The 20788-nt window shown below is 41.5% G+C and overlaps 1 protein-coding gene across 4 annotated transcripts in view; it reads right to left on the reverse strand.

The window, feature by feature from the left end:
* Window positions 1-20788, reverse strand: part of NRXN1 (neurexin 1) — a 2509029-nt gene that overhangs the window by 415866 nt on the left and 2072375 nt on the right. For all 4 annotated transcript variants that reach the window (XM_029593411.1, XM_029593405.1, XM_029593413.1 and 1 more), the window contains one exon: window positions 12042-12213. In XM_029593411.1, coding sequence (XP_029449271.1) covers window positions 12042-12213 — 172 coding nt within the window. The remainder of the gene's footprint in view (window positions 1-12041; window positions 12214-20788) is intronic.

A 20788-nucleotide genomic window follows, 5' to 3' on the forward strand; every position in this document is an offset into this window, starting at 1 on the left:
TTAGCAGTTTTATATACCGATTTTCCAGTAACAGAATTACTAATCAATTTGGTTTACATTCTAAACAATAACAATGACAAGTTGATGTCTCACAATGAACAGGTAGTTAAAACTTGGATACAGATATATGGGGTTAATAACATAATGTAAAAGTTACGGAGTCTAGTGAAGGCTGGAGAACAGATGTTCGGCATAAGGCTAGGTTTTTGATTTTAGACTGCATAAAGATAAGTAAATGACATGAGAGTTGTTTAGGGGGTAACCAATGAAGGGATCATTGGAAGGGATTTCAACTGGCTGAAGTTATGAGAATGCTTGGTTGAATAGCCAAGTCTTGAGTCTTTTTTTAAATATAATGGGGCATTGCACTAATCTGAGTTCTGATGGGAGAGAGTTCCAGAGTTTGGGACCGGCCGTGGAGAATGCTCTTTTACTTAAAGCTGTCTTCATCGGTGGGATCTGAAGGCTGTTTCTGTAAGCTTGTCTCACTAGTCTGGTAGAGGTATGGGGTTGGAGCGGGATTTTGAGCTCGAGTGGGGCAATGTTATGTAGTGCCTTGTGGATTGATGAGAGCACTTTGAAAAGTATTCTGTATTTGACAGGAAGCCAGTGTAGGCTTTTTAAGATGGGTGATATGTGGTCTCTTTTGTTTGTCTTGGTTAGGATCCTTGCTGAGGCATTTTGCAACATCTGTAGAGGTTTTGTGGCATTAGCAGGGAGGCCCAGTAGAAGTGAATTGCAGTAATCTATTTTAGTGAGAATGATAGCTTGTAGAACTGATCGGAAATCTTGAAAATGGAGGAGTGGTCTCAATCTTTTTAAGACTTGTAGTTTGAAAAATCCATCCTTTACGATGTTATTGATAAGAGATCTGTAATTCATTTGGTTATCAAGTATAACTCCTAGATTTCTGACTTGTGGGGACATTATTAATTGGGAATTCAGGTTGGTGATGGGATGTGTGTAGGTTCCATCTTGGGAGATGAGGAGGTATTCTGTTTTGTTTTGATTAAGAATCAGATTGAGACTTGTGAGCAGGTTGTTGATGGCTTGTTGGCATGAGTTCCAGAAGTCCAGTGTTTTGTGAAGAGACTCGGTAATAGGAATCAGTATCTGAACATCGTCTGCATAAAAGTAGAAGATAAGATTTAAGTTGAGGAGGAGCTGGCAGAGTGGGAGTAGGTAAATGTTGAATAAGGTTGGTGAGAGTGAAGATCCTTGTGGGACTCCCAGGTTGCAGGTGACTGGTTGCGATTCCTCCTTGTTGATCTTAACCTTAAAATGCCTGTTCTGGAGGAAAGATTTGAACCAGGTGAGGGCAACATCTCTAATGCCTATGTCTGCCAAACGATCTATTAATGTGTTATGATTGACCGTGTCTAATGCTGCTGTTAGGTCTAGGAGGATGAGTAGACAAGGTTGTCTTTTTTCAAGGTTCAGTAGGATGGAGTCCGTTAATGAGATTAGGAGAGTTTCTGTGCTTCGAGATTGGCGGAAGCCGAACTGCGCCGGGGAAAGAATGTTGTTGTTGTTCAGGTATTCTGTTAGTTGTTTATTTGCAACTCGTTCCATGATTTTTGCGATGAAGGGTAGATTAGCTATTGGGCGAAAATTGGCCGGGTTGTCTGGAGGGAGATTTGGTTTTTTTAGGAGTGGTTTTATGATTGCCATTTTGAGTGGGTCAGGAACTAGCCCTTGAGAAAAGGAGCAATTGATGATTTGTGCAATAGGTTTGGAGATGGTTTTAGAGCAGGTGATGAGGAGGTTGGTTGGGATGGTGTCCTGAGGATGTGAAGAGGGTTTGAGCTTCTTTAGGATGTTTTCGATCTCTAAGGATGAGGTCGGCTCAAATTCCCCAAGGCTTGCCTTTTGTGGTGGGAAGGCAGGTAGTGGTGTTGCTGGCATAGTATTCTTGTTATTCTTGGCCTGAGTTAATAGGTTTGGGATCTTGTTTTTGAAGTAAGTTGCAAGTTATTCTGCTTTACTTGCCGCTTTATCATCTGGTATGGATGTCGGTGGGGGTTTAGTGAGGGATGAAACCAAAGAAAAAAGCGCTCTGGGGTCAAAGATGAAGTGGTGGATTTTTTGCGAATAAAAGTCTCTTTTTGCTTGGAGGATGGATATTCTGTATAGGTGCATCATGGACTTAAATGCCGTGAGGTTGGCAGATGTTGGGTTTTTGCGCCAAAGTTGTTCTTTTTTTCTGAGTTCCTGTTTTGTGGATTTTAGTTTTGGAGTGTACCAAGGTTTTTTGTTGTCTTTGTTTGCTTGAGAGGCTTTGGTGATAGTTGGGCATGTAGTATCGGCCACTTTTTTGGTGATGTTGATCCAGGAAGATATGGCTGAGTCCGCGTTTGTGAGGTCCAGTTGGTTAAGTTCTACGGATAGGCTATTGCTGAGTGTTTCCTGGCTGCACATTTTCCTGAATTGGATTGTGTTATTCTGCTTTTTTTGGGGGGTAGGTAGGTGTATCTTTAGTACAGCGTTGATCAGCTTATGGTCTGACCAGGGAATTGGTAGGCATGTTGAGTGGGAGGCTGGGGTAAGTCCATGGTTAATGAAAATGAGGTCCAGCGTATGACCTGCTTTATGGGTGGATTCATTAACTATTTGTTTGAAACCCATGAAGTTCAGTGTGTCTAGGAAAGTTTCACAACTGGGTGAGCGAGGAGATACGTCCACGTGGAGATTAAAGTCCCCCAAGAGTATAGCTGGTGTGTCGGTATTGATGTGCTTTACTATATTTTCGATCAGAGGTGATGGATCGACTTCAAGGTATCCTGGGGGGGCGTAAATAAGACCTATTTGCAGGTAGGAGGATTTAAATACAGCGAATTCTAGAGAATGTGAGGATATTGTAGTTTGTAGAGACATTCCTAGTGTTTTTTTTGCTGCAAGAAGGAGACCACCTCCTCTTTTTTTGAGCCTGGGGATGGAGAATATGTCATACGAGTGAGCAGGGAATTGGTTGATTGTGGCAATGTCTTCTGGTTTTAGCCAGGTTTCGGTGATTGCAAATAGGTCGGTGTTTGTTTCCAGAAGATAGTCATGGAGAAGGTGAGTTTTTTTTTGTCAGAGACTGTGCGTTCAGCAGCGATAAGGTGAAGAGTGAGAGGCCCAGTAGTTGGTTCAAGGGCGAGATGATGATAGGGATGAATCTTTTTTGTATGGAGTGTGGTGTCATTTGTTTTTTTACTGGGGTTCTCTTGATATTATGGATGACGGGGATGGCTGATAAAGCAATGCTTGGTTTCGCGGTGAGATTGTAGCCTGTATGAATTGGTGGTGAGCTGTGGGAAGTAATGGATGGTGGTATAGATGGTGGTATAGAAGCTGTGGGAAGTAATGGATGGTGGTATAGAACCTGGAGGGTGGGCTTATGATGAGAATATGACAAAGTCACTGCTGGTGCAGCAGGAGCAGGTAGGTAATACCTCACTACTGGCAGAGATTGGGTGAATTGGGGGGGGGGGGGGTATCTAGGAAGCATGTAGGGGCATGGGGTGAGTACAACTGGCCACATCTTAAACCATGGGTGGATGGGGGATCTGGGCTGGGGGCAGATTTAAAAATTGATGAAATTGGTAATGGGTTTGGTGGGTCAGGCCATGTAAGTATATTTTAGAGGCCTTTGTGGAGGTGGAAGATGCAAGGCTGACAGGGCCTCATCTTTATTTTGGTTGATGGGAACAAGCAAAATGGGTCATAGGCCCATTTATATATGTTTTGTTTTTCCAATTTACACATCTCTACTTAACCAGTGTTTGAAAATATTCGGTTAAGTACTAGTTATCCGGCCACATGAGGCTGGATAACTTTAAGCCTGTTCCGAAGGATTAGAGAAATAACTTTTTACCATAACCCTAAAGGAATGGTGAGCTAGGTAGGAGGGAAGTCAACTGAGACCAAGGATTGGCTTAAGAAGGTCAAGGTCGGGCATGCGCATGCCTAGGAAGACCCAGGGCTGATGTGGCATCAGAAACTGCTGCATGGACAGGGGAGAGCAGTATTGGCATTCCAGAAAGAGCACAAGTCAACTGATGCTCTTTCTGGGATGCCAAGGAATGGTGAGCTAAGTAGGAGGGAAGTCAACTGAGAGCAAGGATTGGCTCTCAGTTGACTTGTGCTCTTTCTGGGATGCCAATACTGCTCTCTCCTGTCCATGCAGCAGTTTCCGATGCCACATCAGCCCTGGGTCTTCCTAAGCATGCACATCCCCAACCTTGTCCTACTTAAAGGGCCAGCGGTGGGACATGAAGATCAGTGCTTCCTGATAACATTACCACCTGGAGAATATATAAGGCCAATCCTGCAGATGTTCCTTGCCTCAGCAATAGGTCAGCTTCCTGGAAGTGGTGCATTGCCTCAGTGTGTTCCCGTGTTCCTGACCCTGGCTTCATTGTTCCTGATCTGTGTTCCTGAATTCCTGATTCTATTCCTGGTTTTTGTGTTGGCAGTCTGGTCCATGTTCCTGAGCTCTCATCTTCTTTGTGGTCAGTCTTTAATCCTTTGTCTTCTTCGTAGTCAGTCTTCAGTGTCTACGCTTCTTCTTGTGCTGCTTCTCACCTTTTTGCCTTTCCATTCCTCCTGGTTCTTTGGATGGATCTTCGGCTTAACTTCTGCTTGGATACCGACTCTGGACCTCCGCCTGCCACTGACTTCTTCCTGGATACCGACTCCACCTGCATTTTATCTGCACTAGACCATGGTCTGCATCTTTCCCTTCTCGTCAGGTCTTCACCACCTCAGAAGCCCGCACCTAAGTCCAGCTAGCTCCGGCACCCAACGGTTCAACTTAAGGGAACGTGCACTAGCATTGTTGAAACACCAGTTGGGCCTCTGCTTCTGTCAGCTCTGCCAGCCAACAGTGGGGACTTGCAGGACTCCTCCCTGCAGGTTGCGCCAACTCCACCTTAGCCTAAGGGTCCACCCCCCCCCCTCAACAGGAATGGCTGTCCTATTAGCAGACTTTATAACAATTCTCTTCTGAGAGCCTGGAGGCAATCATGTATAATTTATGAAGAGTTAGGAGGTGATAGGGGCTTAATATTTGTTGTATTTTCAGGCCCAGTCAGAGGGAATAGGCAAACCCAGCCTGAGATTCCTGACTAGATTCAGGAGAGTGGCCCTGCCAGTCTACTCCCTAGCTGGTTTGGATACCCGTCCAGGTTGTTTTTGATCTTCTTGATCTTTTTTGTGGTAGAATCCTCACTGGACACCTGGGCCTTTATTGGATTCAGGGCATGGGGAACCCTGTGTTCAGAACACCCAAGGTTAGGGAAGACCTGCCCTCTGAGGTGGTGACTCACTGTGAGGAGTAACTCTGGTGTTATCTTTGGTTGAGGGAAAGTCTATTAAGTTAGACCTACAGGGAGAAGATTGTTTGACTGCCCCTTCCTATCTGCAGTGAGCAGAATAAGAGAACCTGTTTCCAGGGATCCCTCCTATAAGGAATCCAGAGGAGAGTAAGAGACTGAAACAAAACTAAAAATATGGAAGAACTGTAAGAATTTCAGATGACACCCATCAGGAGTCTTCAGCCCCTGGGGAGAGGAAAGAGATTACTCTCTGTGCAAGGACAGGATTTTTGGCCATCCATGGAAGGGGTTTCCTGTCTAGCTTACAGGCTGCCTTGCCCTTTGGGCCCTCCATCTGATGGATCCCTTGCCCTTTGAAAACTCCCTGCACAGACAGAGGTGAAAACTATAACTGAGAGAAGAAAGACTGTGGTACTAGAACCATATTTATTGTGCCATCTGCAACTATTTTACCCAGTGCATCCAGCATCTTTATTTAGACACACAGCACTCACAGAGAAGCAAGATCTCCCCTCTCCCAGGGATAACCAAAAAGATCTCAGCCATCCCTGCACTAGGACCCAAAAGGAATCCTTTTCCCCAAACCAAAGGATCTACACCCTGGGGAAGGGGCAACAGAGTAAAGCTAGTCAAGGTTTCTGCCTCAAAGAACTTAAAACTACTTTTATGGCCCCACCCATGCAGGTGGCGTTACAAAAAAAATAGCACAAATCCTTAGTATGAAATGAGGCAAAGAAGTCAAAGATGAGGAGCCAGTGAGACAAGAAGTCAAATATATAACAGGATGAGCAACCATGAAAGTGATCAAAGGTAGACGTGGATACCAGGAAGTCTAAAAGCTGATAATGCACAGCTTGCCATAGGACTTCAGAAGCAGAGAGACTGGATCGTAGGTAGTGAAAATGACACGTGATGGATAATTTTTGACAATTAACACAATTTGGAATAGTGAAAACACTGTCCCAGTTGAGAAAGATAAGTTGTACAGAGCAAGAACAAATGGTAGAAAATTAGTGATTTTATTAAAGAGGCTAGGAGTGGGTAGAAGAGCATCTGGGGAAGTAGTAGGCTTAGAAGCACAAATCAGCTCACAGGCCTTGTGACAGAGAGAGGCAAGAAGGAGGAAAGATAGATGGTAGATGAGCAAGATCCTGAGGAAGAAGAAATAGAGAATATGAGGAGAATGGTATAACTGAACAATTCAGAGAAATCTCCACAAATAATTTGTAGAATAAAGCTGAGGAAAGAGTGAGTGGAACTGCAGACAGAGCCGGCTGTACGAGAGAATTGAAGCTATGAGAGAGATGGTGAGAGTAACCGGAGGACTCTGAAATGAAGGTACAGTAATAGTGGGACTTAGCCAGTGTAAGTTCAGAAAGAAATAAAAACTAAAGAGTGTTGAAGATGGGTCACAGGATTTTCTCAAGTATGCCTCAGCTTTTGGTAATGAAAGTACAGTGTCAGAGATACGAGAGTGAGGAGGTGTTTGGGGCCCAGCTGATGTGAAGGGGTAAGAAAGGGCAGTATTAGATGTGTAAGCTGTAGTAAAGCAGTCAAGAGGGAGAAGAGCAGAGATGGGTGGCTAGATAGAAGAGCACTTGTGAACTCAATCATTGTCTAGGCTGCAGATAGGGTGACATAGGCATGTGTGGGACAAATCTGGAGGCAAATCAGTGAAAACTGTTGAAATATCGACAAAAATGAATATCTGTTTTGCAACTTTTTTTCCTTTCTAATGTAAGTTTCACTGTTCATTACCAGGTCTTGAGGTTTATTCCTGGCTATTACTTTTTTTTGTTGTTGTTGTTTACAATTTGATAGATAGAAACAGGATAAGTAATACAAAATGTAATAAATGTAATAATGAAGGCTTTTTAAAAAGTTCTGCAGTAGCAGAGTCTTTTTTTAAAGATATCACAGTATACAAATGAATGTTAAAGCTTCTATATTGCCCTTAGCCCATTCAAGGTAAGTATTGCATCATTAAATTCCTCTGAGCAATCCCAGAATAGTGGGTGACTGTATCTTACAAACTATTACTCTATCCTCCTTTGATAGAATTCTGTTGTGAGCGTGTTTTTCTAAACATAGGACCCAATTTATAAAGTGTTTTCCTCATTTGCTGCCTGTAATAAAGTATTTTACAAATGTGACTCTTTTTTGCTAAGGATTTTTCTCCCCCATTCTCTGTCTAAGGGAAAAAAGTAATAAATCAGACCATTAATGTGCTAGTCAATTAATAAAGATATCTTTGTATCCAAAAATCACCCACAGGTAGACTTATCCTTGACTAACAGGTTCAGTTTTTACAAGGTTTCATCATTTGGCAACAGCTTGGCAAACAAATTGAGGGAACAGAGATAAAAAAATAATGTTTATAATCTCCACCCACTTCCTAACACATTAATCATAAACAATCCTATTGCAATACATGGAATGCATCTTTCCTACAATATAATAAAAGTCATACAAATGTTCTCATGATTTGTGATTCTAGTTGTAACAGATTTAGATGTCTGTACTCTAGATCAACAGAAACAAATTATATATGGATACCATATAGATATATTAGCAAATACTGCCAGGCATTTCTTAGATTGGCTAGTCCATAACAACTATTCATTTTAAAATCAAACAAAGGTGAAATTGATAATTATTATTTTATTTTGTTAAGTACTTAACAGAAAGCATTTGGACCCTTAGGGAACTTCTCTATAAGCCATAGTAACAGTATAGTAGACGTTACCTAACTGAAGAGAGTAATAAATAGCGGTGGCTACAGAGCAAGATTAAAAAGCACCAGTTCTAGTACAGATCCCTTGGGCACTGCACTATTTATCCTAAAAAACCTAAATTGGCTGCCCATTCACTTCAGAATCATCTTCAAGTCCATCACCATTATATATAACTCCATCCACCACCTCACTCCACTAGACCTACAATTCCCGCTCAGCCAACATAACTCCTCAAGACCAACCAGAGAAGCATACAGAGGATCTCTCCAGGTACCTCACGCCAAATCCACTCGGCATATAACTTTAAGAGAACGGGCCTTCTTGACAGCTGGACCATCACTCTGGTATTCCATTCCCCCGGATCTCTGACAAGAACCCTGCCTCCCAACCTTCCGTAAAAGACTTAAGACTTGGCTGTTTAAACAAGCTTTTCCGGACTCCTCCTAAATCCCACCTCATCAACATCAATAATGCAGCCACACCAATTCTTTGTAATTAACCCTATATGATGTTAAATTACTACTGTTTTTTCTCTTCTCCTAGTTCGATCCTCCTTGTTCATTGTAACGTTAATTTTCCTCTGCACAGGTTCCAGTTTTATGTTATTTATTTTGCACCCATTTGTTCAACTGTAAACCATCATGATGTGATTGTATCATGAATGCCGGTATATAAAAACCTTAAATAAATAAATAAATAAATAAATAAAATAAATATTTACCAGCCTTACTCTCCATTTCCTGTTTTTAAAACAGCTCACAATATACAACAGTGGTACAGCCATGAGTGGGCCTGGGTAGGCCATGACCCACCCATTTAGGGCTTAGTCTCACGCAATCAGAGCTGCCTGACAGCAGAAGAAGAGGCCTGCAGGATGGCCATAGCAGTTCTCATCCCATGGTGGCCAAAGAAGGAGAAGGACCCAATCCCATAGCAGCTAAAGAAGGGATCTGGCACTGGCTTAGGAAGATGTCCTGTTTACATGCATGTGAGTGGAAGCCTGTGTGTGTGTGCGTGTGTGTGTGTGTGTGTGTGTGTGTATGTACGTGTATGTTTGTCTATGTTTGTGCATATGCCTGCCTGTGCCTATGTTTGGGAGCCTGAAAAGCAGGGTTTTGCAGACAATGCATATTAGCAGAAAGTACCCAGCATTGCTCAGGTTGTCTGGGTCATAGCTAATGTATATTTTCAAAACCAAACAGAAGTGGGAAAACTATATATTATTTTAATGTATTAAATTAAGAGAATAGACTAATCCCCTTAGAATTACGACAGGAACCATGTCTTCCAACCTTCAGGAAGAGACTTAAAACATGGCTGTTCATGAAACATTTCCGGACCCTTAATGATTCACTTCCATCAAATGCAGCAACACTGAGCATCTTCTATTAAACTGAAACAGACAATACCAACCAATCACTACAAGGTTTTACTTCTTGTTAAACTTTTTATCTCTCCTCTAACTCTAATCCCAGTTAGAATAACCCCTGTTTTATTGTAACTTTTTCTTCTATGCACTTGTTATACTTTTGTAATGTATACTCTTACGTTTTAGCTATGTACGTTATAATGTATTGCTCACCCCTTGTTTTATGTAAACCGACATGATACGAACTTCCGTGAATGCCGGTATAGAAAAACACAAATAAATAAAATAAATAAAAAAAAAATGTGTGCATGGGTGGGGGGGAGCCTGTTTGTCTGTATGTGTGTATGTGTGCGTAAGGAGTGCCTGAGAGACTAGGCTTTGCAGACAGAGCATATTGTCTTTGCAGAGTGTACGTTCCACTGTACAGACTGCCACCTGGTAGCCACAGACAGACACGGCAGTGTGACTGACTGACTGACCAACACAAGCTTTATATAGGGCCTCATTTTCTAAAGTATCGCAGCCCTGCAATACTTTAGGGAATGAGGGGTGGGGGGCCGAAACGGGGGGCAGGCCTGCGCTAGCCGGCAGCGATCGCACCGTCGCGGTGTGATCGCTGCCGGTTTCGCACCCAATAGCGCCACCATAGAAGGTGTAGCTATTGGGCACAAACTCGGACGCGAAAAGGGCCTTACCTTTTCATCATCCGCGGGGTCTTCGCGGAGTCGGCCCCGGTGATGCCCTGACTCCTCCTCTTCTGGGGCCAACTCCGCCCCCATTTTGGTATCGCACACGATAAGGGACTTTTCACGTGCGAAACGTCCCTTATCATGTGCGAGCCACTTGGAAAATAAGGCCCATAGATAGATAGATAGATATTTAAAATCTCTTGTAGTCCGCTACTTCCAAGTATCTGTTCAGTGCGGATTACAGAATTACAGTCATAAAAACAGTGTGGATTACAGAATTACAGCCATAAAAACAATATAAGTCAGCAATACAAAACAGCAATAAAATAATTAAACAGATATAGATATATAAATTTGTTTCTAATGATATAGAGTACAAACATCAAAATCTATTTCCACTGTTCCATTTATTACTGATTGTGTTGAATACATGTAGTGCCATTTGTAGATATGTACAATGGTCTTGAAAAGGGAAATTTTCATAATAACTATGGTGCTTTCAGTATCCATGGGACTGTAAACTCATTTTTAAAGAAAACCCCCACACAAAGATTCCTTTAAAAAATACAGCCAGCCACAGACAAGCAGGTACAATGTAACAGCATACATATGCAGCTACTTTAAAATGGGTGCAAATGTACCCATTGAAACAATATATGGGCTTTCAAAATTAAAGCCTCTAGCGTACTTTGCCACCCCTGGCTTCTTTCCACCCTATTTCTGCCCCTTTTTCAAGCAATTAAAAGTGTACTTGTTGTGACCAGTGTGTGTGCTTTTATCTATGGGAAGATGGCAACTTTCAACAGGGATTTTTCTGCAGGTAACCATACATGCATGTACATGTACATGCATAAAAAGCTTTGAAAATTGTCCTCATTATGTCACACACTCTTCAGGTTCCACCCTGGTAATATATTTTTTAAATTAAAAAAAATAAGAATTCTATATTTGTTCTAGAAATCTAGTCACATATTTTTATGAATTTGGATGTCCTTCAACAAAATCTATTCATCATTCTAGTGTCTGCATTTGCAAGTGAGCATATGTGGGCAAGTTACGTGGATCAAACACATTTATACTTGCAGAAAGGAAAGGGAAATGTATTTTTTCAACTTTTTCTTTCTCAATGCAAATGCACCACTTAAATAGGCTTCTCAATTTTTGTTTTAAGAATTATTCCATATTTCTAAGCAAATCTATTATACCAATAAGTCTGGCTCTATCTTACATATGGATTGATGATTACATTTAGCTGATAACACCAAACACAAAAATTGCTACCAACTACCAAAACCATTCATATAAACAGGAAACATGAGCCACATAAAATTTCAGATTGCCTTTAAAAATGACTAAAATTAATGACCCATATTACACCTGAACACAGAGTATGTGTGTACACCTAGCACATAACTGTAAATGAATGTTCTGTACATTATTTGCTTATAAAGATTAATATTGCAGGGACATTAATGTCTCTAGAGTATAATAATTCATGTCATATAAGGTTCTATACAATGTCATACAACTGATGGAAATATCTCATTTGCTAAATAGTGTGTAAAGATTTCTACACTGGTCAATATATTTCTTATTTTGCTGCTTTTGTCAAAGCCGTTCATGTTTTCTTAAATGCTTGAGATTCCATAAAAAAAAGATCTTAAACATTCCATGCCTTTTTGTATCTGTGTATTTTATTTTCAGTTTTACTCATGCATTAATTATTCTTTTCAAGAAAAAGAGTTTTTTTTGTTCATCTTGAAACTGCTTCTAAACATCAAGAATAATGTTGTCAGACTTGCATTTTCGATTCTGACTTCCCAATCAACAATGCAACCTGAAGGTTCTCAAAAATGCTGAAGTTTTGTGAAAATAAGAAAAATCAACCTTAATTACTTTGTTATTTCAGATATTTTTATTACTTTCTTACCTGCTGGGAAACGTTCTATTATAGGCTGGCTGTCCACTTGTAATGTGGCATTACCACCACTTCTTGTAAACCGCACTACATGGTACTTCCCATCATTAATGATTGCATTGACCTCTTCAATGGAGATGTCATCAGTTCCAACATTGAATTTAACTCCAATCTTTCCCTGGTGCTGAAAAAGTAAAATAAAATACTGGTTTAGAGTTGTTTAAAGAACTAGATGTTGAGGGTTCACGTATCAAGCTTGTGTAACATAGCCTGCTGATAGTGCTTCTAAGTGTTGCATGGTACTGAACTCAATATTTTAGCACTACATGAATGTATCATCTGGTGGTAAAATTATCAAGGCTATTATACTCTAATCTCATTCTGAAAGTGTGCTGTTAAAGGCTAGTAAAAGTCTGAGCAGAGCAGGAGAGAGTGAAGGAATACATGTTTTAGAGCTTATAAGAAGTCAGACCAATTGTTCATCAAGCCCAGTACCCTGTCTCCAACAATGGCCAGTCCCCATAAAGTAGATCTGATATCTTCTTGCTCACTCATTGGGATAACTGGTGTATTTCCTGGAATCACTTGGTTAATAACTGTTTCTGGACTTTCCCTCTAAAAAGTTGTTCAAACCTTTTTTAAACCTAGCTATGCAAGTTGTTTTGACCACATCCTCTGGCAACAAATTCCACAGCTTGACTGTGAATTAAGTGAAAAAAATTACTTTTTCCAGTTGCTTTTATTTGCACTCCGGCCGTCCGATGCCAGTACTCAAAATGGCGCCAATAGCCTTTGCCCATACTATGTCACAGGGGCTACCGGTGCCATTGGTCAGCCCCTGTCACATGGTAGGAGCAAAAGATGGCGCCGATGACCATGTGACAGGGGCTGACCAATGGCACCGGTAGCCCCTGTGACAAAGGCTATCGGCGCCATGATGAAACCGGCACAGAGGGTGTGAGAGTGCAGGGGATGGCTCCTGAACTCCCCGCTGGACCACCAGGGAGTTTTGGTAAGTTTTTTTTTGGGGGGGTCAGGAGGGTGGGGGGTTGTAGTTAATTTTAGCTGGGACACGAATAGAAATCGCCGTATTAACGCATCAGGGCGCCATACGGCTGAATGCAACATATCTGCTCCCCGACGAATCCGAATCACAAATGCAACGTATTGTGTCCCTCTGCACATCCCTACTGTCCTGTGCCCATCAAATAAAGCCCTGCTCCCTCCTGCAATCTGTATTTTAAAAAACTGACACCTGCCCACCCCCCCACAAAACCCATGATCAAGGGAAGAGTATTATGTACTCTAGGCAAACCTTATAGCTTTATACATATGCCACCCCCCTTCACACACTCCCACACCCTCTACAGAAATATACAATTAAATTAAACATTTATAAAAATGTTTACATGAAAAAGAAACATTCAAAAGTACAAGCTTCTGAGGCAAAAATATCATTTACAACATGCATATTATATTTACATCCACTGCTGTGGTACCAACCCGAAAAATCTACAAAAAAACACATGGAAGTCCTATGGAATTAGACTTTTTGTAATGTGTGTTGGGTGTGGACTTGGCTCTCAGAAAGCCATGAATAAACAGAATTACCATTACAATATAGTAAACCTCCCATACCAAAACAATCCTAACTGCCAGCACTCAAACAGTAACAACCCTTTCTATGAAAAGGCATCACTGAACATATTATACCAGACTCTAGAACACCAATACACTTCCTAGTAGGAAAACAGAACAAGCCAGGCTGCTATAGATTTTTTTCATAGGAAATACATGATAGCAAAATACCTCATTTTGGTCACAAATGCGGAACATAGACAGTGGCTGACCAAATACAGAATTAAAAAAACAGAAAATAGAAATAGAAATGTGCTGAGAACTGAACTGAAACCCACAAAAAGGCAGCCTCCATATGCAGAGCAACAATGGAATAACAGAAACATTACCATTCTTTATAATGCATTAAATAATAAAATCAAGAAATATAAAACATCATAATAGTAAAATCATATTCCTAAAAAGAATCACTATTTCAAATCAGTTAATGAATAGAATATCAAACATTTCCCAAAGACTAATAAAATATTTCAAAACATCCATGAACAAAAAGTCCAATAATTAAAAAAATGTTTTAATATTAAAAAAAAACAATAAATATTTCAAAATAGCAGAAATATCAAATTACATCCAATTATTAATACTAGTAAGGATGAAAAAAATCTCCTGCTCTCCATACCTCACCCTCACTCCGGCACCCTTTTCTTCCTCCCCGCCAAATATACACACCTCAAGTCCACACTATTGCTGGCCCCTATCACTGGACTTCCATGCCCCCCGATATTCGTCTCGAATCCTGCACCCAGAACTTCAAAAAGAAATTAAAGACCTGGTTCTTTAAGTAGGACTTCACGTACCTCCTCCCCTCCCCCCCACCGTACCAACATACAACCCCTCTCCAGTGTATATACTCTCCCCTGTATATATTCCTCCTACAAGCTCTCTCTATTACCCCTAATCTATTTTACCTGCTTCTCTTCCAAGTGCCTTTTCTGTAGAGTTTTCAGGTTGGTACCACAGTAGTGGATGTAAATATAATGTGCATGTTGTAAATGATATTTTTGCCTTAGAAGCCTGTCCCCCTCTATCCTTTACTCATTTATTAAATTGAAACAGTTATTTGTTATTATGCAACTTTTCTTCTTCCCTTCCTTTTTCATTTCCTCCTCTTATGCATTTTATGTAAATTGAAGTGATGTTCCATACGAATTTCGGTATATAAAAGTATTAAATAAATAAATAAGTAAATAAATAAATAAATCTTTTGAATGCCAGTCATCAAGATTGTCATGAATTGGGGGAGGTAGGGCTGCAAAAACTATCCTCCCTCTCTTTCTCTCTCTCTGTCTCTCACACACCCACACACACAATAACATATGCATTCTCTCACACATTTCCTTTCATATACATGCCTATACTCTCACACACACAGTCTCTCTGTCTCACACACACAGGCATATTATATGTGTGGGTGTGCATGCCTGTAAGAGCCTATATGTGACACAAACACAGAGGTTTTCACACAGACACACTCAAACATATAGGCTCTCACACATACACACACTAAAGCTTTCAAACAAACACACACACACATCAGCTCTCAGACTGACACACTGACACATTTACAGGCACTCACACAGACACACTCAGGCTTGCATATAGGCGACATATATTCATACAGGCTCTTACACATACATACACATACACAAGCTTTCAAATAGACATACACACAAACAAGCTTTCACACAGACACACACATAAGCTCTCAGACACATATACACAGGTTCTCACTCACATGCAAACAGGCTGTCTCTCTCTCTCTCTCTCTCTCACACACACACACACACACACACACACACACGCACACAGCCTCTTGTTCTCTTCAGGCTGTAGTGGCACAATGTCCACCATGGCTCCGCAATTCTCCTTTTCAGGACTTGCTGGGATGAGCTCCACCAGGGCCCACCAACCTTCCTCTGCTGGGGATATATGGAGCGGAAGCTGTGCATGCCCATGGGAAAAGTTCTGCATAGGTGCTCATGCACATAGCTTAGAGGGAACCTGTGGCTAATTTTCTTCAGCTGCTGGCAAACTGGCTTCAGCCAGCAGCCCCAGAACCTCTCCTGTTGCTATCAGCTTGCCAACCCCACCTCCCCAGGTGTGCCACCCTGGGCAAATGCACAGTATGTACACCTGGTCGCGCCAGGTCTGGTTCCCTAGTGCTAGTGCAAACTGAAATGATAAATAACCATTCCCATTCTAGAATACCTGTTCCACTCCACACTTGCTTTAATAAACTGCTAAGACATCCCCTCTCAATTTTCTCTTCTCCGAGCTAAAGAGTCTTAACTGTTTTAATCTTTCTAAGTATAGGAACTGTTCTATTTCCTTTACCATTTTTTGTTGCCCTTCTCTGTACCTTTTCTATATCTGTTAATCTTCAAATGAGGCATCAGGATTTCACAGAATACTCAAGGTGCTGTTGTACCATAAATCTATAAAGAGGCATTATGACACTCTCCATTTTATTTTCCATTCCTTTCTGAATAATTCCTAAGATCCCATTTGTTTTTTTGACTGCTGCCATACACTGAGCAGAAGATTTCAACGTAATGTCCACAATGATGCCAAGATCCTTTACCTGGGTGCTTATTCCTAATGCAAAACCCAGAATTGTGTATCCAAAGTTAGGATGATTTTTCTCTATGTGTATCACTTTGTACTAGTCTCCATTAAATTCCATCTGTCTTTTAGATGCCCAGTTCCCCAAGCTCCTTCTGTGGTTCCTCAGAGTCTGCTTGTTTTAACTGTTTTGAATATTTAGTGTCATCTGCAAATCTGATCACTTTACATGTTGCTCCATTTTCTCAATTACTGGTTCCCAAACCTGTTCTGTTCCCAGCCAGTCAGATTATCAGAATATCTAAAATGAATATGCATAAAATAGATCTGCATGCACTGCCTCCATTGCATCCAGATTTAGTTCATGCATATTGATTGCGGATATTCTGAAAACCTGGATGGCTGTGTGTCACCCATGAAAGTTTTGGGAACCACTCTTCTAGTTTATTAATGAATAAGATAAATAACACCTAGTCCAAGGAGAGATCCCTGGGTACTTCACGATTTACCTTTCTCTAGTGCAAAAGTCCTACTTATCCAGTTAAGTTGTGTTTGAATATTGGCCTCATGTTAAATAGTGCAAATGCTAAAACAGATGGCTTGTTAATGCAAAAAAAAAGAACTATATCATCTGAGTTGTAAATATCCTTTTGCGTTAACAATTTTGCACTCTGGCATATTTTGCATACATTTACTTTGCAAATCCCACATTCTCAGGATTGTAGCATGTGCATTAATGCACCCGTTTTAACACAGCATATAGTAAATAGTCTCCTTTGCATATTTTTTTCTTTTTTAATATTTTTTTCTACATACTTCTCTTTTTATTTTAAGTATCAACTATCATTGCTCTCCTTTCCCTCACTATCCTCTCTCCATCCCCAAACCAAACTCCCTTCTAATTTTCTTTCTCCTCTCTTCCTTCTAAGATCCCATTTTCTCCTCATTCTCTTCCCTCCTTCTGCATCTCCCAACTATTTTCCTTTACTTCTTTCATCTCTCCACAGACCTCCACTCACTATCTCATCCCCTCAAGCTCCATTCTCTTTCCCCCAGTCAATCCTTAGTCATTCCTCCCCCAGGGTCTGTATTCATTGCCTCTCCTGTTAATGCACATTCACGTATTTCTTCCCTTCACTTCCACCGCAATTTCCCTCATTCACACCTTCTTCCTCTATCCGAAGGATCCCCATTTGGTCCTTTCTTTCCCCCTCCTCCTTGGAATTACTTCTCAGTCCTTCCTCCATACCCATAGACCCCCAACTCAATCTTTTCTTCAACCCCGCCCCCTCCTCTTCCCCCAAAAATAAAGCCATCACATTCTCCTACATCCCTGCATGGACCTCAGCATGTCTTCAACAATTTAGTGCTGGTAAAGTGGGGACCCTACATGTCTTACAGAATTCTTTTAATTTCAGCAATTTTTTGCACAATGAAGCATTAAATAGACACAAACTTTAGGTTTAGAAACTTAAGGGCAAGTCTTACTTCATGCTGTAGATATGTTATGTAATAGTAGGTAATGGCAAATAAATGTAGAAAAATGCATTTACTGGGCACTAAGAAATATCTTAATGCACTTATTAAATGCCTAGGTTAACACTCAACAAAATATTAGGAAGGTTATAAGTATTTGTGCAAAATCCCCATATAACTGTGAAGTAACATACATGCTCTGTTATTTGGAGGAAATGCTTAAGAGAAGAAATAGCAGTGACTCTGGTAGAAGGATTAAGTGTATTTTGTGTTAAAACAGAAATGATCAAACTGTGAGAAAGACTTTGTGATTTTTCTCTGACTGTGACTGCTGTGGAGGTAATGCTTTTGGTCTTATAAATGCCAAATATGAGAGACATTAGGCATCTGTAATCTCCTTCTTCTAAGAACAGTGCTATCACAGGAATATAAATGGATCAATATAGAATCACAGGAATATAAAGAGATCAATACAGAATCAAACAGAAAATGTTAGCCTTTGAAATCCGTACAAACATAAATCTTGAATGCATACAATGGAAATAATCTAGACATAAACTCTGTTTTTTCAAAACTGTATTCTTCAAATACATTTCCATTTAGCAGCGAGGTCGATTTTCAAAAGCCATTTAGACAGATAACTGAAACTTTATCTGTCTAAATGGCTAGCCGGCTATATTTAAAGCCACGTAAGTCGGGGGCATTCCAGGGGCAGGTAGGTGGTATTTCCAGGTAGGCCAGAGTTAGCCGCATAACTTAAGGTCACGCTATAGAGCTGTCCTAAAGTTGGCTGGATAATCCTATCCGGCTAACTTTAAGATAGGATAAACACTGTGGATCCCTGAAGGCTAGAGGATGGAAATGAGGAAATGTGCATGAGGGTAACTTGCTGGTGTGGTATTTACTACCCTTAACCAGTAAGCCTTCATACTGTTAATGCTACTCCATCAGTGCTTTCTGCTTTAATGGTAGGAGGAAAAGGGGAATTAGTTTCAGACAGCAAACAACAAGGGCATTGAATTTTAAGGTCTGGGAAACAAATAAGCATGGGTGCAACTTGCTGATGTGGCTGTTACTACCCTTAACCAATAAAACGTATACTTGTGATGCAACTCCAACATTGCTCTCTGCTTCAACGGCAAGAGGTAAATGGGAATTGGACTCAGACAGCAACCAGCAAGAGCCCTGATTTTGACGGTTTGGGAAATTAAATATGGGGGAGTCCTTGATGGCGCAGCTCATGCTACCATAGCTTGCTGGGCAGACTGGATGGATCGTTTGGTCTTTTTCTGCTGTCATTTCTATGTTTCTACATCTCTATGAGGCCGATGCAATGCAATGCACTCAGCCGAGTGCACTGTTTAACCCGCTGTCAAACGCAGGTTAGATAGGCGCGAATCCACCCCGTAATGCAATAGAGGGATAAGTGCCTATTTAACACGCATCTGACATGGAGTGAATGAGAGAGCGCTCATCACATCAAATGCATGTGAATGAGCCTATTACTCATTCACTCCGAATGCAAAAAGATAAATGTGCGTCTCAGATGCACATTTATCGCTCAGATATTAACGCCTGCCTGGAGCAGGCATTAAAAGCTAAGGGGTAGATTTAAAAAGCTAAGGGGTAGATTTTAAAAGCCCTGTGCGCATAAATCCTGCCAGATTTACGCGTGCAGGGTGCTCGTGCGCCGGCGCACCTATTTTGCATAGGCCGCCGGCATGCGCAAAGCCCCGGGACGCGCATAAGTCCCAGGGTTTCGTAAAAGGGGCGGGAGGGGGCGTGTTGGCAGGCCGGGGGTGTGTCCGGGGGCATGGCGATGGTTCGGGGGCGGGCTGGGAGGGCGGTCCCGAGTCCCCCAGCACTGCGGCCCGTGCTGGGGGATGCTGAGGCGGCGCACGCAAGTTACGCCTGCCTCAAGCAGGCGTAACTTGCACAACAAAGGTGGGGGGGGGGATTTAGGTAGGGCTGGGGGTGGGTTAGATAGGGGAAGGGAGGGGAAGGTGGGGGGACACGGAAGGAAAGTTCCCTCCGAGGCCGCTCCAATTTCAGAGCAGCCTCGGATGGAACGGAGGCAGGCTGCGCAGCTCGGCGCGCGCAGGCTGCCAATTTTGCACATCCTTGTGTGCGCCGACCCCAGATTTTATAAAATACACGTGGCTACATGCGTATCTTATAAAATCTGTCGTACTTTTGTTTGTGCCGGTTGCGTGAACAAAAGTACGCACGCGTACTTTTTTAAGATCTACCTCTAAGCGCATTGAAAAGAAGTACAGAAAAGCAAAAATAAAACTGCTTTTCTGTACTTTTTTAAAGTAAGAAAAATAAAATAAAATAACTCAGCAGACCGCCGACTTATGAAGACCGACGCCAGAAAACTTGGCGGCGGTTTTCATAACCAGCCATCTGCCAGTAATGAAAATGGCTGCTGATAATCTCTGCGGCCGTTTTCATTACTGGCAGCCTCGGCGACATTTCTTAGGGTATCATAAGAACATAAGAAATTGCCATGCTGGGTCAGACCACGGGTCTATCAAGCCCAGTATCCTGTTTCCAACAGAGGCCAAACCAGGCCACAAGAACCTGGCAATTACCCCAAACACAAAGAAGATTCCATGCTACTGATGCAATCAATAGCAGTGGCCATTCCCTAAGTAAACTTGATTAATAGCCGTCAATGGTCCTCTCCTCCAAGAACTTATCCAAACCTTTTTTGAACTCAGCTGCACTAACCACATCCTCTGGCAACAAATTCCAGAGCTTTATTGTGCGTTGAGTGAAAAAGAATTTTCTCCGATTAGTCTTAAATGTGCTACTTGCTAACTTCATGGAATGCCCCCTAGTCCTGCTATTATTCGAAAGTGTAAATAGCCGATTCACATCTACTCGTTAAAGACCTCTCATGATCTTAAAGACCTCTATCATATCCCCCCTCAGCCGTCTCTTCTCCAAGCTGAACAGCCCTAACCTCTTTAGCCTTTCCTCATAGGGGAGCTGTTCCATCCCCTTTATCATTCTGGTTGCCCTTCTCTATACTTTCTCCATCGCAACTATATCTTTTTTGAGATGCAGCGACCAGAATT

This window comes from Rhinatrema bivittatum, chromosome 3 (genome assembly GCF_901001135.1).
Source record: "Rhinatrema bivittatum chromosome 3, aRhiBiv1.1, whole genome shotgun sequence".
NCBI lineage: Eukaryota > Metazoa > Chordata > Amphibia > Gymnophiona > Rhinatrematidae > Rhinatrema > Rhinatrema bivittatum.